This window comes from Camelus dromedarius, chromosome 9 (genome assembly GCF_036321535.1).
Source record: "Camelus dromedarius isolate mCamDro1 chromosome 9, mCamDro1.pat, whole genome shotgun sequence".
Lineage (NCBI taxonomy): Eukaryota > Metazoa > Chordata > Mammalia > Artiodactyla > Camelidae > Camelus > Camelus dromedarius.
The window spans coordinates 32,504,682-32,532,273 of NC_087444.1; the positions used below are offsets into that span (position 1 = coordinate 32,504,682).

Here is a 27,592-nt window from a genome sequence, read left to right on the forward strand (position 1 = left end):
TTTGTAAGTTACACTATCATGTATTTAATATTTGCCATGAAAGGCAGAAGTGTCTGCACATGTCTCCACAGTAAATGAGAACGATGGGCTCAGGCCAACCTCCTGTCCTGCTGTGCTAATGACTGTGGGGCTTGAAGGAAGGAGCACTGCGCACTTTTCTTCAAAATGACTTGCTTGCCGGTTGAAATCTGCAGGAATTTCCTTCCATGGAATGACAGAGAGGACACAAATAACAACAGGAATCCATGTGAAGAGTGAGGGATTGCTTTGGATTTATACTATTATCTCAGCAGATGATCAATTCTTTGTGGAACAAGAACAATGAACAGTCATTGAGGCTTTTTTCTTTTTTGTCTTCTAAATGGTACCTCTAGTCATATGGTTCTCTACCCTGAAGTGAGTCACTCTGCTGCTTAAAATTAACTGCATGTTTGGAGACGAAGTACAAAAGAAATGGTGCCTGAGCTTTACAAGAGGGACAGAGAGGGTCACGATTAAAAAAGGGGGCTTTAGAGTATGTGGTGACCTTTAGAGTATGTGTAGAGTATTTGTAGCCAGGTGATATTAGACTAATTTTTCAAATCTAGGTTTCAGTTTGCTGATCTGTTAAATGTGGTACTTGAAGATGAAATAAAATGGTTGCCAAGCATCTAGCACTTTGTCTACCATGGAGTAAATAATAAGTGGTGGTTATTGTTAACATTATCTTCCAAAACTTCATGTCCAGTTCTCCCTCCTGCTTGCCCCCTCCTCAGTCTATCTTGTTGATGGGACTCTCTTTGACACACCTGATCCTGTGCCTCTTCTACTGGAGATTCTGGATGGCTCTCCAAAGTCTGGACTAGTGGTGCTGAATCTCTTTCCCCTTTGAGAAATCTATGGAACCCCTCCATAGAAAAAAGTACACACACACACTTCACCACATGAACACACATACCCCATGAACACACATACCCTAAACACATATCCTAAGCTTTGCATATAATTTCCAGGGTTCGTGGACTGCAAGGATGGTGGTTATTCTCCTGTTTGAAACAAGGCAACCTACAATCAAGACTGGTATACAGGATAGGAGCCTCCAGTCTGGAGGATTTATTCCAAATTCTTCATTAGAGCGCCCCAAATCACATTTCCAGACTTACTTCCCAGGCACTGTCAATTTCCAACATGCATCCTGGGCTTTAGCCACACCAGATCTTCCCAAGTATGTTGTATATCATCATTGTTCTCTGGAAAGGTACACCCCATTTTCCTGAGTTCCTTCTCCTTATCCCTGAAGTATCCACTCAAACGTGCCTTTCTGTCAACATTCTTAATTTCATAGAATTAGCCACTTTCTCCTCTGGGCTTACATATAATATAGCACATTGTAATACTGTGTTGCTTTTGTATCCATTTCCTTTTTTTTTTTTTAATGCTGTAAACTCTTTGAAGAAAGAGATCATTCTATTTACTTTTACATCTCTCCCTTCAGTAAACACAGTTAGCACAGTTAGTACCCAGCATGGAGGAGATGCTCAATATTTATTTATTGGTCAATAAATATACAAAAAATGTTTAGCATCACCAGTAAGCCAAAGAAACATACACTTAAGTAACAGTTCAACATTTTTTTTATCTGTCAGGTTTTGCAAAACTAACAAAATGTTGGCAAGAGTCTGGGAGAGGGTGACATTCTTCAGCACTGATGGGGTCAGGGTAGGATGTAAATTGGTACTAGTCTTCCAGGAGATAATTTCAAAAGATGTATCTTAGTTATGTTCATGCCATTTGACCCAGCAATTACATTTCTAAGCATTCATTCTAAGGCAACAGATAAAGACTAGAGCAGCAATTAGGATATGAGCATTGTTGACAGTGGTGGAAAAACTGAAAACCACCTATCAGTAGGGGATTAGTTCAGTCAACTGTGTAGAGACAAATGATGCAGTAAAGTCAGTCACCAAAAATGATCTGCACAGGAATATGCCTTAATAATTCATGTCAAAACTGACATGAGTGAAAATAGCCAGTAATGAAATAGTATTACTCGATGGTGGGAAGGCAGGAATACATAGACACATCCACAGTAAGGATTTGGAAGATGTACACCCAAAATCTAATACTGGGTATCCGCAGGATGGCACTATGAGTGATTTTCTTTTCTTTTAATTTTTATTTGTTTCATAAGGATAAAGTTTTTTGTGCAATAAGAAGACATACACTTACATTTCTTGAATAAATAACTCATCCTAAAAGGATATCAACAGTCTTTCCCTTTAGAGCTCATTTAATTTTAACTCTGTTTGCTCTCTTGCTTCCGATTGATACCCAGTTTCCTTCTTCCTTAGAAGCTTTTTCTTTAAAAATAAATAACACATGGCCACAGGGTAAAATTCAAATGGCTTCAAGGGTAAAGAGTCTTTTTCTCTCTCCCATGCTGCCCATGGCCACTAGTTACCATCTCCAGAAGCAGCCACTGTTCACAGTTTTTTGCATCTTTCCAGAGACACTTTATGACTGAAAAAAAAATACATATATATATATATTTGCATATATACTTTTTCTTGCATAAATGGTAGCATACTTATACTGTCCTGGAGCATGATTTAAATTTTTCAAATTTTTATGAAATGTTCACATCCACACAATTTATGAAGTTACATGGTTCTAGAAAAGGTATCTTGTAAAAAAAAATAGTAGTCCCTTGAACTCAATCTCCCAAACCTTCTCATTCCCATTGTTGCCCATTAATGGGAAAACTACTGTCTTCTCTTGGTATTCGCCTCCATGTCTCTAAGTAATCTACTGCTACTTAATTTTTCAGTTTGAGCCTTATCCACTTGCTTTTATGGAAGACAATGATGGCTTTTTTTTTTCCTGTCCCTCTCTCCATGTCTCTTTTTCTCTTTCACTTTCTTCTCTCCATTCTCTCAATATAGACAAAAGTTATTTTCTGGTGAGAAAAACATTTGCATTTTGGCCATTATAAGCACGCAAATATTCACAGCTGATTTATGATAAGGGTACTAGGATTACATCTCCTTTCTGGTGCCACTTTCATTTTCCCAGGAATTATTATCCTTTCTTTGCTTGGTTTTTAATGTATTAACATGGATTTATCCCCAAACTCTCAGTCAAAGGGGTAAATTTCCTCTCAGTACTTTTGGAAACATCAGATTTTCTACCAGTTCCACTTTCTTGGAGACAAATCTCTCCTGGAGTCATCTGTTCTGTAACTGTCCTATCTGGACTGGCTGCTGTCTGGGTCTGCGATAAGGTCCTAGGAGTGCCACACAGTGATGTCCTATGTGTCCCTTGAGTTTCTCACCTGTGTCTGAGCTCCTGTTTCCTGAAATCATGTCTTTCTCACTTTGGTGGAGCACATTCTTCAGTACCTTCCTGAGAAAGGGTCCCTGAAGAGAAAATTTTTTGAGATCTTGCACGTCTGAAATGTCTTATGCTACCTCCACACTTGATTAGTTTTCTGGCTGACAAAATTAGGATTTATTTTCCTTCAGAAAGTATTTTTTTCCCACCAGTGTTGCTGTCACAAGAAAGTTGATGCCACTCTGGTTCTTAATTTTTTAAATTTTGACCAAATTTTATTATTATTTTTCCATCTGGAAGTTCCTGCAGTCTTATCTTTGTGTCCAGTGTTCTGGAACTTAATAATGATGTGCCTTGACATGAGCCTATTTTCATCCATTATGCAGCATATTTGATGAGTCTTTCCCACACATTCCCCTCCATCAGTTCTGGATACATTCCGTGAATTATTTATTGCATATTTTCCTCACCTCTCTTTTTAAGTTTGCTCTTTCTGAACCACTATTTGGATCTTAGAACTCCTGAACAAGTCATTTTATTTTCTAATCTTCCTTTCTTAGTTTCTAGCTCGTTTTCTTATTGTTCTACTTTCTGATAGCTTCTCAATTTTATTTTCCGATGCTTTTGTCTAAATTTTAATTTTTGTGTTCATTTTCTTAAATTCTATGAGCACATTTTTGTTCTTCTTTTAAAAAACACCCCCCTGTTCCTATTCATGGATGCAAAGTCATCTTTTATTTTCCTTAGATTATGAATGATCATTTTGTTCGATTTTAAGCTTTCTTCTCACTGTATTGTCTTGGTTTCCTCCAAGTTCTCATTTATGTTTTTTGGTTTCTTACTTCTGCATCACAGGCTTTTCTGTGGAGCTTGGTTTAGTACTTACATGTGTAAGAGTGAAGCACTAAAACCACTGTGCACTAGGATGGCAGCTAGCCAAGGGCCTTCTATATGCCCAACTATCGTTTATTTCTGCCTTTCCTTGTGGCTGGCGAAACTGTCCAGAGAAGAATATTCCAGTCTTCTGCCCATGTTCTGGGAATTGAGAGAAAAGGGGGCTGGAGTTCTACCTTTCAGTATAAAGATATTCCTGTAGTCCTCTTATTTTTCTAATGGTACCCTGCCCTCAGCAGTGTCTGGGAAGTCAGCAGCCAGTTTAATATTATTCCTTTTAAGGGAAACTGTCTTTTTCTCTGGTTATTTCTGGTTTTTAGCTGCTTTACGATAATGTGCCTAGGGGGGTTTTCTTTGTATTTATTTTGCTTTATGTTAATAATGCTTTCTGAATCTGTGGCTTGATGTCTCAGCTATTATCTCTTTTGCTACATTCTCTCCTCTTATCCAGGTACTCCAGTAACCATACTCCCTGTGTTTGATTTACCAACTCTTCTACATTTTCATCATTTTATCTGTCTGTGTTTCACTTTGGGTAGTTTCTTCTGATCTTCCACTTCCACACTGTCTCTTCATCTGTATGTAATATGCAGTTAAACCCATCTATAATGAGTCCCTAATTTCAATGGCTGTATTTTTCAGGTCTTCAATTCCCATTTGTTCTCTTTTATACTTTCCAGATCTCTACCAAAAATTTAAACCTTGCCTTTATTTCCTTGCGTATATTATGCACATTGTAGTTTTCTATTAACTTCTCTTGACTCCTTGTATGCCTGGTAATTTAAAAATTAAATGTTGGACATCATATATGAAAATTGTAGAGACTTTCTGAGGCTTAGAATGATGTTTTCATCCTCTGGTGACAGTGGGGGAATCAACAATCCTGGATCTCCTTTTTCCAGGCAGAGATTAAAATGATTTGAAGTGAGGATCTGTTCTAGTTTACCTTGGTTCCCAGGATGTTGCTTTTCAGAGTTCTAACCAAAAGTCTGGGAAGTTCAACATTCTCTAATTTTATCTCTCACAACTGTCCTGATTCCAATTTTTATCTTCTTAGATCAGTGATTTTTCTGAAAGCTCTTTTCAGTTTTTCAACCTCTTTTAGAACTACTAGGAAAAGTAATCACAAACGTTGGGCATGTTATGTCTCAATTTCCTTTTTCTTTGGGGTTGTCACTGACTTTGTGGCTCCATCATTCCCTCAAACTCATGATTTTACATATTCTGCCCAGCTTTTCTCCTTGTTCTTAGAAGGAAGTAGTTCCAAAGGATAGATTGAACTGAAAGGGCTTGGTCACTGATGTGCTGAGAGTTCCTGTTGGTCAAACAATTGTAAAATTGACTTCCCCTTTTGTGGGGAAAAAAAGACTGTGAGAATTTTAAGGCCAGCTGGGTTTGACTGTGTAAGGGAGGCAGTTATTTGCAATTTACATTGCTCTTAAGTAATATGTATCAACAATCTTTTAAGGCTACAAGAATATATCTTTGAATAAGGACCATACTGTTTTTTCTAAAAGTCACTGCCTTCTCAAGATTCAGTGAAAGGTGTCAGATCAAACCCAAGGCATGAAGATAGCCAGATAAAAGGAAACAGGACTGCTATGAGCACAGAGGCATGATATACACAGTGTCAGGAAGCATCTGTACAAATACATGAGTAAATAAGCTCCAAGGAGCTTAAGAATCAGAGAGCTAATGAATCTGAAATTTCTAAAGCAACTTACTTGCTAATAAACCTCTTTTCTTTGATGCAGAACACATATGCATTCATCAATAAAAATGTTTTATATTTTACAAGATGGCTTCACTGTCAAAAATTTAGAGAAACAAGTGAAGAATGAGGAAAAAGGCAGCATTAGAGCTCCTATGTGATAGAGCTCTATACGATATGGATTAGTTAAGTTTGAAAGCTTAGGACCTCTCTGAGTGTGCCTCATTTCTTTTTCCTTCTTACCTAAGAAAGAAATATGAAAGACCTTAAGATATAATGTCATAAAAATTTATGTCTTTCCACAAGCCATTTCCCCTAGATCTTTTTGTCTGTCAATATTAATAATCAAATATTGAATGCAGAATGCTTATTTTTCACCAGGAGTTTCTACATAGATTATCATGTTTTATCTTCTAGAGGCCATTATTAGTTCCATTTAAAGAGAAGGAACCAAAGGCTCAGAAAGATTAAATAACGTGCCCAGAATGTTCATGCAGAGTTAGAATGTGATTCCAGATCTGACTGAATACAGTGTACTTACTCTCAGTGGTACAGAATACTACTTCAGCACTCATATACTCAACCACCCTGGGTTGAGTGAATACCCTAGGGTAAGACAACTCTGCATGACACATGTCCATGCCTACCCTCAGATAACATTGTTCTTCCCTCTGAGACACATCCCAACTTAATGTTCTAACATCCCAGAGGGGGATTTTTTTCTTCCAAAGTATGAAACCTAATGCTATATACAACAATTTCATCACAACTGAAATATATATATATAAAAAAAGACGTACCCCAAGTCCCATCCTACACAGAATCCTACTATGTTATATATGTCCTCCCGTCTCTTTTCTTTCACTTGTGATAGGGAAGAGGAAATGGGACTGAGGAAGAATATGATTTGCTCCCTGATCGACATCATATAATCTTGATGTATGTGGACTGGGGATTTCATACCATCAATAAACTTTTATACCATGCTCCTTAACACATCTCTTCTTGTCTTTGCTCATTATATAAAAGTGTTTGTTTCATTTTGTATTAGCTTTTTACCAGAGATGATTGTCTACTGCCAGCACACAAACAGGCAGAATAAATTCTTTAGTTAATAATGAAAACGATATGCATCCCTTAAAAGTAATGTGAATTGGTGTCTTAGTCAGTGTGCGCTATTACAACAGACCACAGACTGGGTGGTTCACAAACAACAGAAATTTATGTCTCACAGTTCTGGTGGGTATGAAGTCTGAGATCAAAGTGTCAACATGGCCAGGTTCTAGTGAGAGGTGTTTTCTGGGTTGCAGACAGCCATTTTTCTCATTGTATCCTTCCTCACGTGATGAAGAGGGTGAGCGAGCTTTCTGGGGGTCTCTTTTATGAGGGAACTAATCCCATTCGTGAGGATTCTGCACTCATGACTTAATTACTTTCCAAAGGCCTCACCTCCTAATAACATCACATTGGGGGGTTAGGATTTCAATATATAAATTTGGAGGGGTGGACATAAACATTACAGTTGGATTGATGATGATGCTGGTAATGGTGAAGAACTTATAAATTTTTATGGAGGAGGGAAGGTGGGACTTGAAAAAAGGCACATTTGATCCATATAAAGGAAGTTTTGCCTGAACCTCCCTCTGAGGTAATGAGTATTAACTGTATCTCTGAATAGTAATTAATTAGAAAAAACAATTTGCTAAAGCTAATTAAGAGCTGGAACAGGCAGAATGAAGATGGAAAGGCTTACAAAGCATGGAGGAAACCCACATATTTTTCTTTTATTTTCTGGATAGCTCTTTAGTGACAAGGGAACCAAACTTCCTTTCATTTTGTCTTTAGCTTATACTCAAACTAATCATATCCAATCAGTAGAGCTGTTGCTCTAGATGCAAGGAAGGTGCTGACCCATCATGTTACCTAACATTCAATCAATAGCTTTCCTTCTCTCAAGGTGGTTTATAATCAATATGATCTGCTGGAATCGGTCTTCTGAGTTTCACATTGAGCTACGCCAAAGTAAAAGTGAAGGTGGGGGTGAGAGGCTCACCACTCTGTCAAGTACAAACCTTTGCTTCTGGAAGTCTCTGGGTGTCATTGCCACTAGTGATCCTCTTGTCACTCAGAGTCACTTGGTGTGGCTCAGAAAGAGCACAGTCCACTTTGGAGTGGCTATGACTTTCATGTGGTAGAAGAAAATATGCCACATCATGATAAACTAGAATGTTATCCTCTTCTTAGTTCCTTATTCCTGTGAGTTTATTTTATAGATTTTTTTCGCAATTTAGGCCAAGATATAAGAACTCCACTCTCTCATGCCAATTGAAGACACATTTCATTCCCCTTTTGTCAGTGCTTACTGATAATATATAGAACACTATTAAAAAGTAGTTAAGAGGTCTATAAATCAATGAGTTTAAGCTTTAAAGCATGCCTTTCAACACATAGAAAAAAGAGATAATATTTTGAAAAATGAAAAGCCAGGCATAGTTATATTCAAAACCAAGGTAAACATTGTATGGGCCAGAAGTAGAAGAGAAACAGTAAGGGGGCTTGAAGCCACAGACCTCCTGGGCTCTAGGTCCTGAAACAAATAAATGAAGCTGAAGGAAGAAAAATGGAAACCAAAAAGATCTTCCAGGAAGTAAGGGATAAGGGCCCAGGTCCCCAGCTAAGAGAGATTCCCTGTGTCTGAATAAAGCTCTGATGTTCCCAAGGCTATAGTCTACACATTTTCTGTGCCAGTGGTGATGTACATGGTGGTGAAATAGAGATTGTCAGTTAGACAGGTCCTAGGCCAAGCCACTGCCCAGTGTGATGACTGAATCTGTATCCTCATGTGAAAAAAGGCTCAACACTTGATTCTGGATTCATGAAGCTTGTTCAGGATTAAGGCAAACGTAGAGATTATCAAATATTTGTAATGATAAAAAGTATTACAAATAAAAATGTGTGGTATGCAGCTAAAATGTTGCATAAAGAGAATATTTAAAAACTTTAAATGCACTATTAAACTAAGATTTAAAATATGTAAATTAAAAATTCAAATTAAGGTGATTGAAAAAGACCAAAATACTTATTAAAAAAAGTAGATGCATAAAATGGAAAACTAAGGGCAGAAATTAGTTTATAAACATTTTTAAATCATAAGAAAATATTTGGAATAATTTTATGCAATACATTTGCAAACTTAGATAAAACGAACATTTTCTAGAAACATTTAAATCTGAATAATCATCATAGAGAGTGAATCATTAATTGAAATTTCCTTACCACTTCCCATACACCTTCTACTCTCAATAAACACACCAAGACAAAGGGTTTTGTCATCAAGGAATCCTACTTTATATTATATAGATTATATATAGATCTTTTCAAAGATTAGAAAAATAAGTAAAACTTACTTATATTATAAGAATACACTATTCCTGATACCAAAACCGGAAAAGTAGAATGTAAAAAAAAAAAAAGTAAACAGATACAAATACCTAAATCATACCAGCAGTGTACTCAAATAATAGTATATTATAACTGCTTGGATGGATTCATCCCAATAACGTAAAGGTGATTCACAATCAGAAAATCTATTGATTTAATTCATCATATTAACAGATTAAAGGAGAAGATCATATCATCAGGACAGATACAGGAAATGCACTGTTTTCAGCACATGTTCTTGGTAACAGAATAGGAATGGTTGAGAACTTCCTTAATGTGACATAAGCATTTACTAAAAACCTGTAGGAGATATTATGCTTAAAGTGAAACATTTGAAGCTTATTCATTAAAGTCAGGAATAAGACAGAGATGCCCAGTCTAACTTACTCTATTTAACATGACATTGAAGATCCTATCCAATGCGGTGAGTCAAGAATAAGAAGCAAGGTACAAGGGCTGGAAAGGAAGTCCACAGATCAGAGTTTACCAACAACTATAACTAATTAAGACCCAGAAATAAACCCACATACCTATGGTCAATTAATATTCAACAAAGAGGCAAGAATATACAATGGAGAAAAGACAGTCTCTTCAGCAAGTGGTGTTGGGAAAGCTGGACAGCCACATGTAAATCAATGAAGTTAGAAAATAAAAATAAACTCAAAGTGGCTTAAAGACTTAAACATAAGACAAGACACTATAAACCTCCTAGAAGAAAGCATAGGCAAAACATTCTCTGACATAAATTGTAGCAATGTTCTCTCAGGGCAGTCTATCAAGGCAATAAAATAAAGGCAAAATTAACAAATATGATCTAATTAAACTTATAAGCTTTTGCACAGCAAAGGAAACTATAAACAAAATGAAAAGACAACTTATTGAATGGGAGAAAATATTTGCAAATGATGCTACTGACAAGGGCTTAATTTCCAGAATAGCCCATACAGCTCATACAAGCCCAATAACAAAAAAAAAAAAATCCAATCCAAAATAGGGCAGAAGACTTAAATAGGCAATTCTCCAATGAAGATATACAAATGGCCAATAGATATATGAAAAAATGCTCAATATCACTAATTATCAGAGAAATGCAAATCAAAACTACAACGAGGTATCACCTCACACCAGTCAGAATGGCCATCATCCAAAAGTCCAAGAACAATAAATGCTAGAGAGGCTGTGGAGAAAAGGGAACCCTCCCACACTGCTGGGAATGCAGTTTGGTGCAGCCACTGTGGAAAACAGTATGGAGATTCCTCAAAAGACTAGGAATAGACTTGCCATATGACCCAGGAATCCCGCTCCTGGGCATATATCCAGAAGGAACCCTACTTCAGAAAGACACCTACACCCCAATGTTCATAGCAGCACTATTTACAATAGCCAAGACATGGAAACAGCCTAAATGTCCATCAACAGATGACTGGATAAAGAAGATGTGGTATATTTACACAATGAAATACTATTCAGCTATTAAAAATGACAACATAATGCCATTTGCAGCAACATGGATGGCCCTGGAGAATGTCATTCTAAGTGAAATAAGCCAGAAAGAGAAAGAAAAATACCATATGAGATTGTTCATATGTGGAATCTAAAAAAAAAGAAAGAAAGAAAAGAAAAAGACAAATGAACATAAATACAAAACAGAAACAGACTCATAGACATAGAATACAAACTTGTGGTTGCCAGGGGGGAGAGGGGTGGAAAGGGACAGACTGGGAGTTCAAAATTTGCAGATACTGACAGGTATATATAGAATAGGTAAACAAGATTATACTGTATAGCACAGGGAAATATATACAAGATCTTCTGGTAGCTCACGATGAAAAACTATGCAACAACGAATATACGTATGTTTATGCATAACTGAAAAATTGTGTTCTACACTGGAAATTTACACAATATTGTAAACTGACTATAACTCAATAAAATAAAATAAAATAAAATCTATACACACAGAAAGAAAGAAAGAAAGAAAGAAAGAAAGAAAGAAAGAAAGAAAGAAAGAAAGAAAGAAAGCAAGCAAGCAAGCAAGGAAGCAAGCAAGCGAGGCCCCTACTTACTTGAGGAAATAACCCAACAGCTTAGGATTTGAAGGGGATATGAAAGCCTGATAACTCCCTTGATGACATATCCCTATCTATTTCTATGGCAAGTGACCAAGTAAATGTTTAAAAAGAACTATGCTTGAATGAGACATCAGAATCCCTGTTTCCTGGATCTTGGAAAGTCTAAAGATCTAACTACAAGGGCCTCTCCCGCAGATCACAGAGGCAGAAGGCCACTGTGAAGACGTCTTAGTGCCAGCTGAATCCCAAGGTGCTACTAACCTCGTACACAAGTTCTTGAGTTAATGGTACCCAAGGCTGAATTAGAGCCAAGGGTAAATGGAAAAGAATTCCAAATGCTTCCAAATAAGTGCTGAGCAATGCACTTGCTCCACCTAGCAAGAGACACCCATGCAAAGAGGGTATCTGTCTTCTAGCCCAGTGCTGAGGTCCCAGGGCAGACCACCATATTCTCACCCTCATTTCTGCCGTCACCCAAAGAGAGGGAATCTGTCTTCCTGAAGGAGCACTGTATGTAAAAGCACAGCCCACATAGGGCCTGCTTCTATGTTCTGCTCTCACATTCTGATATTTTTTATCCCCCAAACCGGAGGTGATTTACTCTACTGTTTTGAGTCCTTCAGCTTAACCCAGGTAATCAGCTCACTGGGAACCTTTAGGGGAAGCTGATATTTCAGACATTCCAAAGCGATGCATAACAGACCGCTGGTAGCAGCGTTGCATCTGGGGAGGGAGGACTTTCACTGATGGCCAGAAAAGGAGAGAGATGACCCCTGTTGGGGCATCCAGCAGGAAAAGAGAAGAACTTCCAGACCTGGATTCATGGTAATAACAGAAGAAATGAAGAATATGCCCTTGGCTCAACTCTGAGCAAGTGAGAAATTAAATACAGTAATTATCTAACCATCACTTACCTGAGTACTGAGCAGTGGGCTTAGCAAGGGAACAAACAACTATTAATTGCAACTCTTTCCTAATGTTTAGTAATTTCTGTAAGAATGAATTGTGGGTTCAGTATTGTACATCAAGTTGAAATTTAATAAATGGTATTTCAATTTCTTTCTACAGTAGTTAATTTCTAGGGTACTGGAATTCGGCTTCTAAATATTAACATAGAGTATTTACTAGGAAATCCATCAAGAATCCCAGCCAAAACAGGAAAGGAGTTTAATTTTCACCTATGAGAACTACAGTTGAAACTACTTTTATGCTATAAGGGTAATCAACTCAATAAACACAAGTTTTCCAAGAAAGGACTGAGGGAAGAATGCACAGAGTCTACAGCAGATCACTTACATCACACATTTGGCTCCTTGGAACTAGAGCTTCTGTTTTAAGATGACATTAAAGAATCAAAAGATGAAATCATGAAAACCTCTGTGGAAAAGAAAAAGTCCCATCGAACAATCTGCTGGGTCATTCAATATACATACTATACTAGTAAGAAACAATCCTTGATGTGCTTTTTTTTTTTTTCTTCTTAGAATTACCAAAAGTTGCCATCAGGAGTGAAATCTGGAGCTACTTGAGAACCAAAGGGGAGGTGGTGAGAAAGGGAATTGTTGCTGTATTTGAATATAAGTCTCTGCCTATGTCCTTCCTCTGGGACCCTCCCATGTCACCTCTCCTCATCTGGATAGGTCGGCTGCCTCTTTTCCTATCCTCTGTGAACCATGCACATACAAAGCTGGACCAGAAGCCACAATTCCTAAGCAGTACTCCCTGCTTCCATCAACCACACCAACTAACTAATTGGATAGAGATAAGTGAAGGTGTCCTGTCTAGGATTTTTTTATTAAACATTATTCTTTATACAACATCCACAAGGCATGAGAACAAGAGTGGGGTTATGTCCGAACCTCATGTTAAAGAGAGCAGTGACTGTACAGGAAATGGATGCCTTTATAAGGAGTGATGACAAATGGTAATAGAAATAATGATCATGATATATGGCTGCTGGTTGGGACCAGTGACACTGAGGAGCCATCACAAGTCAGTAGGAAACTACAATCCTGCTCCTTTTGATAGTGACTTTTATAAAATTAATACTATTTGATTTTTCAAAAATACCCGACAAATGCTGAAACCAAATGTCAGTTTTCATTCAAATGTCAGTAATTTGGGGATAGGGCTATGCTACTTAAATTTTTTTTTTAATTTAGAAAACTTCTAAAATCAAGAATACTTTCAATGACTGGATTAGACATTCCTAGATTCTGCAAAAATCCAATATTATCTCTATTTAAAAAATTAGCTTACGGAAGACTAGCAGATCTAAATGTCATTATTAAATACACAGAAATATGACAGACTCATTTCTAGGACCATTTTATATCTATTTTTCTACCTATCTTTGTTTTGCTGTGTTCTTTAATTTCTACTTTTGGCAACTACCAACTATTTTGTTGGATTTCAAACATGCTTACAAACTACATTAAAATATAACTAGAAGGAAGAGAGAATGAAGACAGAATAAGCATACTAACAAACTTGTAGCCCAAAGGGCTCAAACTAAATACAAGGAAGCTCTTTCGGTTATAGAGACATTTAAAAAGTGTTTTCTGGAAGTGTGGGGCTGGGCTCAGGAACAGTTCAGTAAGGAGATCTCTGAGCACCTTCCTAAATGGGTATTATAGTAAATACATTTGCTTGTTTACCAAGTACATGCGTATTATGTTTCTTAATCCACAAATGGATTATAATAAAGAGGAACTGGCGATGAGAGTAACATAATTTAATACAGTTGAACCATGTAAATCTCTGCTTCCGGTGATCATTTTTCAAAGGCATGCTGCTAAAATAGGGCCCCTGCCTATAAGATACAGGCAAAGCTGTGTTTTCACCACGTGACAGTCCCAAAGTCTACTCACCATGCGAGCCTTGAATACTGCAGGAATGAAGGATTGGTTAGAGAGGTTGAGAATCCTGAGGGAGTCCTTCAGGACGTAGATATTGCCAAAATTCACTTGAGTGGGATGCACGTAGATAACTGGGCCTTCTCCAATGCTCTTTATGTGGCATACCTGCATTCCAATGAGAGAGAGAGAACAGAAGAATGGCTGAAATGGCTGGCCTTTAAAATCAAATTGAAACAGAAGCTTCTAGGCACCCCTTTATAAAAAAACAGGGATATAAAAGTGTACTTATTAGAATTGACATCCTTTCTCCCTGGTACTCTGTGGTCAAAAGTCACAGGGATGGCCATGCTGATCAGACTGTGAGTCCAGCCTGGAATTCCTCCCCAAAGGGATGATCCACTTCCCTGGGTCAGCCTAGAGCCCTGTGTCAAGGGGAAAGCAGAAGAATGGTCCTCTATACACCACCCAGCACTCCAGCCTCAAGAACACTTAGGGGTTAAGGACCACCACTGAGTCAGATGTGGCTGCACTGAGTCCCTGCTCTGTGACAGGGCCATCCACTGTGCAGAGCTGTACAGGCTGGGGGCTGAAATCATCTTTCTCTGCCCCCCTTGCCCTGTGCCCTCGGCCAGGCTCTGTGTCTGCCCAAGGAAGGGGGTCTTTTCCTCTCATAAAGTGCTTCCTGCTCAGTAAGTGCCCCCTCATGTGCTACATCCGGGCTGGGCAGGTGCAGCGTAGGCCAGGACGGGACCTGGATTGTGGCACCTTTCAGGTGGCCTGCTTTCGTGATGCTGCTTTGTAAGTCAGGTGGCTTATCTATGGCATCTTCTATGGAAGAGACAGAAGCAAAATCCTTATTTATTATATTCTCTAAGCAGTCAGAATCACTTCAAACAAATGTATGTTGACATCACAACTTTCAAGTAAACCCACTATCTAGGATTCGTAGCCTGTTGGGTAATTTCCTTCAAGATTCAAGATTCAACCTACGATTCAGCTGAAGCAGGAGAGAGCTTTCCATGTATCCCTCTTCCCAGGCTAGGAGAAAGACTACTTCTCTCAAGACTTTCAGTAGGTAAATTTGATATGTAAGTCCAATTGTATATAATGCAGTGTGTATATATATTATATATAATATATATATATTATTATATATATTAATATATATATAATATATACACACACACACACACATATACACACACATATATATACATATACACACACACATACACACACATACATGGCATATAGCTGTATATAAACCCACTAATTTACAGGAAAAGATCCAGTGAGCAGTGAGTGAAACTAGTCTGAAAGCCCACATGTAGCAATCTCGGAATACTCAGCTGTGTACTAGGAAAAACTGAGGAGGTTGTAGACACACCAATGTGCTGTCCCTCTCCCCTCAGATTCTGATTTAATAGGTCTCAAGAGGGGTCAAGTGTGTCTGTGTGTGAGAAAAATCAATTGCTATAAAGCACCACTACTTTTAGATGTATCCACAAATAGATCCCCAAAGTAACAGCCCTGGTATTTTACCATGACAGAGTGAAAACAAAAACCTCCAGAACTACAAACAACTGGAGGATATGTAAATATGACACTGCATTACACGCGAAGGCCGGAATGTCTGGCAAGAAGTACAGCAATTTGAACTACACTTCTGAAAACTGGCTCTCACCATAGGGGGGTCCGGGCTCCCGAAGGTCGAGATGTAAACTGTGGACCTGCATTTCCCAGGGACTTGGGTCTCCAGAGCCAGAGGTATGTGAATGGTGCTTTGTGGGGGGATAACCCCACAGGGGGCGGGACTAGAGAGCAACACAGCAGGCATGTCCTCAGATACCTGGTGGGAGAGAGAAGGCAGAGAAATAAGCCAGCCCCAGGTGCAGTATGAAACCAACAGCACATTAAGTTATTTTGAAACAAGCATTGTCCTGAGTCCGTGGAGGGTCTTTAGAAATGTGTCATCATTAAAGCAAGTGAGTGGGGATGAGAACCCCTATTCAGTCAAAAGGAACTTTGGCTAAGCGGGCTGTGCATAAGGCCCCAAAGACAAAGTGTGTGACCCAGCAAAGTGCAGAAATTATCCACAGTGTGAGTTAGGTAAGGACAACAGCTTCCCACAGCCAGATTGCTTAAACTGGCCTTCACACTTTATTCCCACCACCTCACCCCTTTGCGTTCTATCAGTAGAAGCCACTGGCACTTCCTGAACACACGATATTGCTTCCACCTCCAACTCTTTGCACTTGTGGTTACTCTTCCTGGAAAGTCCTCACCCTTTGACCCATCCACACACTCATCATGATACCCCCAGGGATGCCCAGTGCTCCAGAGTCCAGGCGCTTCCTCTCTCCCTGGGGAACATCCTGCAGTCCCCTCCACAGCATGCACTATCAATGTGTCCATCTTCTCCATGGGCTGTAAACTTTCTGGGGCACGACCTGGGCTTTAATGCATGCCCAAAACACATGCTCAGTAGATGGTTTTTTAAATGGGAAATAGGTAGGTGAATGAACAGATGACTGTATGAACGCTCTCCATTGTTTACACATGTATAGTCCTCAGAACCCTGCTCTGCAGCATTATCACTAAGCTCTTTGCAACAAAAACAACAAATAAAACTTTAAAAAATCCCCTGGCCAAGTAAGTTTGAGTAATTCTGGGAGACACTTTTCAGAGCCTCAACTCCTGGAGGGAAGGATGGAGCATGCAGGTTTCCTCTGTCTGGAGCACCCTACGATCTGTCTGCACCTGGTCTGGTCCCGCACAGCCACATCTAACTCAACCTCCCTCCATGGCAGTGCTCCGTCCAGACTTCCTGGATCCTGAGCCTGAAGAAAAAAAACAGTAATATTGATTCCACTTTTACCTAACATTTTGGTATTTATCACAGATTTTTTGCATTAGTTTTGATTTCTTCAAGGGAGGCATGAAAATGTCATCTACTTGGTTACTGAGTGTTTTGGCTCCCCTCTAAATTTTGTGCTCAAGGCAAGTGCCTCATCCTTTTTACAGCCCGGCTGTGCAGAGATCGCTTCCCTGTCACCCTAGGCGGCTCAGGCTCTGCTCTGAGTTCTTGAGATGACTGTGTACTGTGCAGGGCTAGCCTGTTTGGCTGTTGAACATCTGAAAGTTAGAAAAGTTGTCTCCAGTCACCCCCATTCTTGGCTTCTGGTTTTGTCTCAGAAAAGCCCAAAGAATAATCCAAATTCCCCTTTGGATTATACAATAGTCCTTTGACTAGTCCTTTGACAATAGTCCTTTGACTAGTCCTTTGACAATAGTCCTTTGACTAGTGGTGGCTATTTCATCCTAGCAAATTCTCTGTTCCAGATTAGACACTGTACTTGCTCCTTAGATGACTTGGATTTCCAGATGAACGTAGACTGACAGGCTGGTTACTCCCAACATGATTATTTTTTTTTTCTAAGCTTCCATTTAAAAAATACACTTCAAGATCTGAAGACAACATTCCAGCATTGCAGTGACAGGTGGTTCTCTCCTTCCTTTCGCTATGGAGCACAGTTTCCCTAATGCAGCCTAAACTTGTCATGGTTCTGTGGCCCCAACATCTGGTCTTTGGGACATCCAATGCACTATCCATTGCACCACAGAGTCACCTCACTGGTCTTCTAAGTTATTTTGAACTTGTAGCCAAATAAAACCCCCATTTGATTTTTTTTTTGCGTGAATTTTTATTAAGAGTACTACTTACAGAACTGAGTTTTAAACCCAAATGCTTCCTTGGTAAACTGCCTCTCATTAGTAACCTTCATTACTCTAGTCTATACAGGCCTTTTTGAATTTTTTTTCATACATGTTTAACTGCTTAGTCTCTCACCCAGCTAGGTGTAGTGGCATGTGGACAGATCCATTTCCTAGAACATTAAGAAACAATTACTCCTTTCTCCTTCCTATATTATCTCTAGCCTTCTGGTCCAGTAGGTTCATTTGTAAATATTGTTTACCATATCTTAGTGATGCTGTTCAAGTCACAGCCATAGACATAAATGAAAACTAGCTCCGTCTCATCTCCCATGCATGGTTGATTCACTGTCAATAATTTGCAGGTGCAATTTCTGCATGTTGGCCTAATTGACCCTTTCCCTTTTTTATCAAAGGCAATTTCCCTGGGAAATTAACAACTATTTCCACCTACAGTTGCTCACTCATGCAGGTGGCAATCCACCTGTGGCTTTATAACCCCATCACCAGAGTATCCCACCATTAAAAATCAGAATTTTGTAAGATCAAGTGCTCGGGAATATGGCTCTTTAGAAGGACCTCTCTTTTTCACTGAGGGAATCCAACTGAAGAAAAATCAACACTGAAAAAGGGTAGAGTAACTCACCTGAGGCAGGACCTTATAGCATCCTGGGAGGTCATCATGATTGACAAGCTGGATCGTTTTCTCATATGGGTACTTCAGGAAGCAGCGCCCAAAGTCTACCTCTGTATTAACTACATGAAGGGTAGGTACAATACACCTGCTCAAAAGAAGGAGCCCATTAAAGAAGTCAGAAGGATGGAGGGAGAGCTTGTTTATGTATTGAGAATGTGGAGTCCCAAGTTAAACACATTTGTCATTGTCACACAGTAGTTTTCCTCTAATAACTACATTAATCATTTTCAAATTGTCTCTCTTGTCATCCCTCTCCCTTAGCCCCCAGTCACCACTTTTTAATCAAAAAAGAGCTAGAAGCAGAACTCGTTAAACACTGTCTTCTGTGGGTAATGACTAACATTTCCATTGTTTTTCATATTGGCCCTTCTTTGGTAAGAGACCCCCACAGTGCAAGTTCCTTAGGGTAGTAGATCTGTTTCTATGACAAACAGGGCCAATGCCACCAGCATGGGGTCCTAACTAGCTGTGACACTTTGGACCAGTCAGAGTCCCCTAAGGACTGGCAACAGCTCGCACCATCTAAATAATGGTAATAATTCTAATTCCTATGCAGAACAGCTGTCTTGGATCAGTAGGCTCGGGCAGCTGCTCAACCCAGAACTGGCCCTGTGACAGAGGCGCTCAATACGGAGAGGGTGTTGGGAGTGACAGGGAGGGTGAGCTGCATGTGGGGGAGGGAGGAGGGGAGGAGGAATGGAAGGCCTGTGCATGCAGTTGGTCTATTATTAGACAACCAGCGTTTTATTTTGTGTCTGTTAAGTCCCGAGGTCTGCCCTACCCTGTTGCACTGTCACAATACAGTGCAGTGGTGGGGAGTGCTGGTATTGGAATTGGTCAGAGCCGTGTTCAAATACTAACCTTGTACCAAGTACAAGCCTGAGCCAGTTGCTTTCCCTCCCAGAGTCCCCTTTTGCTCAGAGGTAAAATGAAGGTAGTTCTAGGGATTGACATTAGGATTGTTAACTCTTCCTCATGTGTTGTGGGAACACGGAAGACAGTGTGAATGAAGGGTATGGCGTGTGCTCAGTAAGGGATGATTAACGTGTGGTTGAGGGCGTGGCCAGCCGGCACTGCTGGTTCTCTGGGAGAATCACTTCAGGGAGCACGTTCTAAAAGTAACTCTTCTGTTGAGAGTCTCTGAGCAGTTCTTACAGGTTACGCCAAAAGTAGCGACATGAAAGAGAGTCTTGTCGACACCAAAGTCTGGGTTTTAGCATGGGATGAGTGTTCATTCTTAGCTAGAACAGAAGTTACTGGTTGACCCAATGATTTCAGTAAAGCTAATCCTTTACTTCCTGAAAGGCTGTGGCTAAGAGGACAGATAGTATTTCACTTGGTCCCAGACTAACTACTTGGTAGGAAACTCGTAGCCGCCCAGAACCTTTTTTTTTTTTTTTTACTTCAGGATTTCCTACTGATAGCTGCAGGGAAAAGAGGCTGGGAAGTTTCAGAATAAACCCACAGAGGAAAGAAAAGCAAGACTAGACAAAAAGGCAAATTTTGGTATAAAGAGGATCCAATGAAAGTGTTTTCACTATTTTTAAACAAACAAACGAATTAGTTAGGTCTTTGGAAGAAATACTAAGCAATTGTGACAAAACCTTGACCTTCAAGTTCTGTTAGGACTGCTCTTTGACTTTATTCAAGCCCCAAGACACAGGAAATGGTGCCAGTTATCATGGCCCCACCCACCAGCACAGCTTCTTTAAGGTGCATCTTCCTATGAGTCAAGGAAATGGTAAATTCTAGGGACTGGAGTAATGTCAGAGTTTTACTAAGCACTTTTCTCTGTTTCTCCTTCAGATGGCATTTTCACACACACACTCTCAAGTCCTAGATCTGGATACTTGTTTGCTTTCACGAGAGTGTAGCCCGTGATTTTCTTTAGGGTCACTGTCATCATCAGTAGGGGGCCACATCACCCTCGGAAAGATGGTAACTTAGCAAGAAGACATAGTCAAAAGTGGCAGAGCCAGGATCTTAACCTGACTCTAGAGCCCAGGGCTGCCTCTATTAAAAAAGGGAGTAAAGTTGGTGATGGTTCTGAGGAGTTTATGAGGTTAGAGGGGGCCTCATTTGGGGGACCTGCCTGCAGCCTGCCTTCAAGTCTTAGTGACAACGTCTTGGAGCAGAATCTTCCACTGCAGGGCTGCAAGCACCACTCTTTCTGCTGCAAAACCCTGGAGTATTATATTTAAAGATAAAAACTAAAAAACAAAACAAAACAAAAAACCAGCAACTGTTCACCTCGAGTATATAACTGAAAAGGTTTTAGTTATACTTGGGAAGTCAGACCCACTAGAGAGCACTATTATTCTTCTCACTGCAAAACACACGCATCCCTCCTCTTTTTTCCACCAAAGGTGTGTTTGTTGTTCTAAAGCTTTGTCATTCGTGTATCAGATTCAGCTTCCCTTCCCAGGAAAGCAGAACAAACACAGTGTGAACTCCTTGCAGGCCTGCTGCCCTCTGGAGAGGCAGCCCATTTCTGGGGGCTCTGCGGGAGACTGGGGAAGAGAGAAAGCAGGTGAGTGCCATACCTGGCTGTAATTAGGAGCGCCAGCACTTCCTCCCCGATGCCCTCCACGTCTACCACCAGGGCCAGCTCATATTTCTTCACAGTGTTGGAGCATAAGGTCACCTGGAAAGAAAAGGGTGAAAAGCTGCTCTTCTGAAAGGCCTGCTCCCCCTCTGCACAGGGGAGAAAGGGACCTGGGGAGGACCACACCGATGAGTGTGGCTTCTAGGTACTTTATCAGGGGATCTATGGCGTTTTACATTTTTAGTTAAACAAGTTACATTTCAGGGTCAGGGCATGCTGAGTTTTTTCAAAGGCCAGGTTAGAAACTACCAAATGGCTTTGGTATAAGAGGTTTGCTGATTTCTGAGGGGGTTATATCAAAGGAGTCATAAACCTGCATGAGGGGAAACAGAACCCTGAGAGATGCTCAACATCAAACAAACTTTAATTATTGCAATTTAAGTTGTTCCCTATGACTCTGGGCTACATAAATTATGAAAATTCAATACACCAATAAAACACTACAACTAGATTTCTCTTATAGCAAAATACACGAATATAACCATGTCAATTCTAGAAAATGGCATAAGAAATCAACTAGTTTTTTTTTTAAATCAAATCTTGTCATTCCTCCCTACCCCCTACCCTCCATATTCATTAACAGAGCAGAAAAAAGGAAGCTCCAAAGAAAGGTCTATCCAGGATAGGATCTAACTAGTAAATTTTACCCTACGTTCTTATTTATTGTTGTGAAGCTTTACATTTAGTCTTTGGAAGCCCTGTTACAATTTTTAATTGCTTTAAAATGATTTGTGCTGGAAAAGATCATTGTACATGTAGAAAACTGCTTCTGGCATGGGTTACAGCTTTTCTACCTATAAATTATGTATCAAGTACTAATTAAAATTTTTTTGGTTGGAAAGGGAATTGTTGGATGCAAATTAAAGCCCACACAGACATGGCTGAAGTGCAGATCAGGAGGGAAAACTGAAGCCTGGAGAAAGCTTCTCCAAATGTAAAGAAAAAATAAAGTGAAGAGGGAGTCATTGATTTGAAAAGAAAACTTGACAGATTTGCCGCAGCGCGCAGAGATGCCTGGAGTGACTCTAACCCTTGTTGATGTCTCTGAGTTATGGCGGGAAGGCAAAGTGTCAAACAAGTGGTTCTGGCAGAAGGTTGTTAGATAGATGCTCTTCTTCTAAAATCTTCCTGTACTATCTGGGAGAAGCCACAAAAAAGGAGAAGATGGTAGGTAATATGCAAGCTGAGCATTACTAAGTAAAAAATAAATTAATTCATTGCAGCTGCACTTCTCCCTGGGAACATCACCGTTACCAACCGCTATGATCTGAATGCTTGTAGCCCCTGTCCCCAAATTCATATGCTGAAATCCTAACCCCCAATGTGAGTATGTGAGGAAGTGAAGCCATTAGGAGGTGATTAGGTCATGAGGGCTCATGCCCTTATAAAAGAGGCCCCACAGAGCTTGACTGCACCTTTACCAGGTGAGGATACAAGGAGATACAGCAGTCTGCAACCTGAAAGAAGCCTTCACCAGAACCACACCATGCTGGTACCCTGACCTTAGACTTCTGGTCTCCAGACTGTAAGAATAAATTTCAGATGTTTATAAGCCACCCACTCTCTGGCATTTTGTAATAGCAGCCCAAATGGACTAAGACAGCAACACTGAGAAGTTATAACAATCTATGATATCAAACCTCACTGGACCCCTGGAGAAGCCCTTAGAAGAGCTGAAAACTCCCAGAAAAGATTTAGAATGAGTCGATTCATGGTGAGCTACTATGAAGCATTTAAATCAAATCTGGGGGACAAAACCATACCTGAATCAAATATTCAAAGGCAATGACTAAAGAGAAAATTAACAACCTTAGCTATAAAGTCTTATCTTTTTTCTTTTTCAGAAAAGATACAATCATTTCAATATAGCAACCTTCTGAATTGCTAGACCTAACTGTTTGGAGAAGCGATAGTGAGGGAGGACAGCTAAAACCTTTCTCAGTTAGCTGTGAAATAATTCTGCTTGTGGCGCCATGAGGCCATTAGCAAAGCATCACACTGTGGACCTTAATATAAAGCCTTGTTAGGAACATCATATCCAAATTTGCCATGAAGCCCAGAATCGGATTAAAAATCTGAATAAACTGGATATCGTCTGTGGCATAAATCTGGACACTTATTGGTATGAATGATTTGAGTCTGATGGAGGACTAGTTATCCATGAGTTCTTAAATCTGTGTTAGTATTGATGTGTGTACTTTCTATATAAAGCAGTGGTTTCAGTAGAAATAACTAGAATTCACTGCTCTGGTAAAGGCATTTAGATTGATGGAAATCCACTGGAGCAGTGTCAGTTCTTCTGCCCAATATATTTGTATCTGGTTTTTTCTGCCACAGTAGTTTACTTCCTTATAGACCCACTTCTCTATGTGAATTAGAGGCACTCCCTCCAATGACGCTGGGCATAAAATGCAAACCCTAGATGTGGTCCCAATAACTATTTGACAGTTCAGCTGCTTGGCCACGTGTGCTGGAAGGCTGTGCACTTTACCCTGATAGCAGCAAATCCTTGGGAGCGAATGGTGCCACAGTTGGGGGTTATGGTGAATTCTTTTGGTCTCATTACAGGCAATTCATCCTTATTAGAAGATGATTCGTTGTTGTTGGAATACTGCTCACAACTTGAAATGCTTTTATGGCCAATGCCATCCCCAGGGACACGCAGTCTGAAGGTCATGGGGACCAAAGAGGTATTATTGAGGGAACATATCAAGGTATGAGGAAACCCTGGAAGACAAAATGTGAGGTGAGAAATAAAAGCCCCACAATATCCTCCCCTTAACTTCAACCTCCCTTTGCACTGCCAAACCTCTTAAATAAATTGTCTATGCAGTTCATCACTATGTGCTTAACTCCATTTCTCCCCAATATTGTTTTCAATTGCACAATCAATAAATACATTTCATTCATTCATTCAATGAATACTTACTATGCATTTATTATATAACAGCAATAGACATGAAACAAACCCCTCGACTGTCATTCAGGCCCCTCTCAAGAGTCAGTCTCTACTTTCAATTTGCTGAGTAATCTTCTAGAAGCACATTTTGCATTTAATTTTTGCATAGAAATACAGGTTTTTTCCCCCAGAGAATAGAATCATATTTGCTTTTTTTTATTTGCCAGTGTGTGAAAGAAGCCTGTGCAGTTTTACCCGCTCTGTGACCCACAGCCTGCCAAGACATTACATAACTCATCCTGGAGGCTCATGCTCTCAGGGTCGATGACACAAAATCGAATAATAGCCTCTCCCGAGAGAGACTTTACGATCTGCTTTTGAGCCAGCTGGAGACAAACACATCGGCTTTCACCTCCCTTAGACAAAGCTGCTTTTTAATGTTATTTCTAGCTCTCCTACATTCAATTCAAGAAGATTCATATTCCTTTCCCAAGAGATGTGGAACCTCATGGCCTGGGAAGCAATAAATCGAATTCTGATTTTGGATTCCCTAGGTGGCCATTGTATCTGCTACCACTTTCAGAACAAGAATGATCTACAACCCTAAGAGAACAAATATGCATATTTCTATCAGATGCAAACACTTCTCTTTCTATATTGAACCCTACCGTGATAAAGTATAACAGTCTCTTGGAGTAACTGCTGCAGTTCTGCTGGCGGTATTCTGAACTGATCTACTTCTACGCATGTCTCCTTTGTGACTTCACACCTGCCAATCAACTTGGAAGAGATCTTTAATGGAAAAAGAACTGTCAGATTTTAAGGGCATTCTTGGAAATTCCAGAGGAATTGCTAGAGAGTCAGTTTCACAATCATGTAATCAATCACAACATTTGACTTTTCTGAACTTCCCCAACAATGACTCTTGAAACTATAGATCCCTTATTTTACCTGACCATTTATGGGATAAACACTCTTCTAATGTAGGGTGTATTATGGAAGTGGATCCTATAAAGATTTGGACGAGTCCTTCCAAACCATTGCCCAGACTACTTTCCAGAAGCTAGAAGTTTTTCTAAGAATATAGCCAATTATGACTTCCTAGTTAGAACAATTTCTTATACAACTATCTGTAATACCCCATATTGTTCCCCAGGAAGCCTAAAGAAAAAGGATGCTGTTTTATTAAAGAGTGAAGAATCATACAATGAATCAACACAAATGTTATTCCTAGGTTTCTGGTTGCACCAAATCCTAATTGCTATTCTATCATCCATCTGAATGCAAGTATTTTACAGTGTAGATCTCTATTCTCCCTTCTTTAGTACTATCTAGTACTTTAAACATCAACATTTATGTGACTTTTCTTGGAATAATTTCTTGGCCTGAATGCCTCAAAGATTCACAGAGGAACGTTCATACCTCTCCTGGCACTTAAATAACAATTTAAAAGACTATACTCTCAAGCAGGTTGATTCTCATTCAAAATGTGTATTTTCACCTGACCTAGAAAGCCCCTAAGAAGAAACTTAAACTAGAAGCAAACTATCATTAAGGCTGCAAAGTAAAAATCTCAATTCTGACAAAAGGTGGTATGTTATTTGGAACATGATCTCTCTTAAAGACTCTAGCTAATGAGAGTATTAAATTGATTCAGCAATACCCAAGACCAAAAATTAAGTTAAAATTGATAGACTTTTTGGGATTCATGGGATATTTTAGACAAAGCAAAGGGAAATGTGTTGGCAGATCATTGTGCAAAATAGGTGGTCCTTTTGTAGCTGTCTATAGAAATAACTCACGATACAGGAGATTAGTAAGCACATTTGCACAATTCATTCTGAACATAAAACATTCAGACTTAGAAAACAAACACTGCCTAAAATCAAGATCCTCTGTCCACTTCAGTGGTCTCTGGCATACCAACCATGGAGTGCCCCAAAGTCTGAGCTGGTCTTTGACAAAAACCTTATACCACAGGTCCCATCACAGAAGAGAAGAGATAATCTCTGAATACCAGTTGATGCGAATGTTTCTTCTCTGTAGCTGGGGATGTGGCTGGTTCCTGCCTTATGGATATCCTTCTATCATTTTCCAAGAAAACTGCAGTGGGACATGGGTCTAAATCATACCTCAGAAGACCTTTCAAATTCAAATGGGCTGCATTCAAATCATACAATTAAGAATATTATATGTTCTTGTAATTGTCTGCAAATTCTTTAGATGGATTTGAGCCTTCCAATACAGAAAGGCCACTGCCATAACTGTGGATGAGAAGTTGTATACTGTAACTTTTCCACCTGGGGAATACCAGCCTTACATAGAAAAGATAAAGAATCTTATAGTGTGTTAACCACTTGATAAAAAATTTCACAATCCACAATCCTTGGGAATACAGCATAAAAATAGTATTATTGATCTTAAACTTGCCAAGCTCTCTGAGGCTCTTGGGGATTTTTGGTAAAGAGTTTTACCTTTAACTCTAATATCTATCAGATCAAGTTAGCTCCCCCTGGAACTCATAGATTATTTACCTTAGGAAATAATAATCAGAAGCTCCATGGGATTACAAGTCTTTTATCATCTGAATCAAGCTTGCTTTGAGCAGACACAGCGAAATATTGTCAAGAACCAACTCATCTATAAGTTTAAGAAGCTTTCCCTAACAACTCACCTTCAGAAGCTCTTCCTTCCTTTAACCTCAAAAATGAAAAAAATATATATATTGCTAGTCTTCTTTACAGCCTTCTAACAACTGACCCTGCAGTTAATTAAGAGGTGGACCTTTGGGTAAAAAGATGCCTAAAGAAACTGAATTATTGAGGGAAGACATATAGAAAAGTACTCTTAACTGAAGATCTTAAATGGAAGTTTGCTTTAAAAAAAATCTTCCAGAAATGGGTAACTTTCATAAATAGACTGCTATCAGAAGCTCCTCAGAATGAGCAGAATTTACATGAAGTAGACAGATTGACGGAACAAGATTTTGCTACATACCTGACATTACTGATTCTCATACTTTCCCTTGTATACTTCTGTTTGTTTTTTTTTTTTTTATCATTTTGCCATATTATTCTCTATTTACTATCTTAAAGTTGTAACAATTCTGATATCCCTGTTAGGTCTCCCTTACTGTTAATGTAACTTTCTTGGGTCTAGGCTTTGCTCATCCCTCTTATGATCTCTTCCGTCAATCTTTCTAAGAATTTCCTATGATCATGACAATTAAACTTTGCCCCGACACTCTACACGTCCTAAAGTCAGTTTAAATACTTCTTGAGTAAAACAGTGCCATACCTGGCCATGCAAGAGATATCACCTATGCTTTTTTTTTCATGTTTATATTTATTTATCCCAATAACTCTGCCCTCAAACCCTAATTTCTCTGTCCA

General features: G+C 39.4%; 1 protein-coding gene across 1 annotated transcript in view; it reads right to left on the bottom strand.

The window, feature by feature from the left end:
- The window catches only part of HYDIN (HYDIN axonemal central pair apparatus protein), a 374,065-nt gene that overhangs the window by 160,475 nt on the left and 185,998 nt on the right, over positions 1–27,592 (bottom strand). The window contains exons 16-20 of the mRNA XM_064489991.1: positions 23,793–24,028; positions 21,240–21,340; positions 18,646–18,781; positions 15,970–16,134; positions 14,298–14,450 (exon numbers count right to left, since the gene is read on the bottom strand). Coding sequence (XP_064346061.1) covers positions 14,298–14,450; positions 15,970–16,134; positions 18,646–18,781; positions 21,240–21,340; positions 23,793–24,028 — 791 coding nt within the window. The remainder of the gene's footprint in view (positions 1–14,297; positions 14,451–15,969; positions 16,135–18,645; positions 18,782–21,239; positions 21,341–23,792; positions 24,029–27,592) is intronic.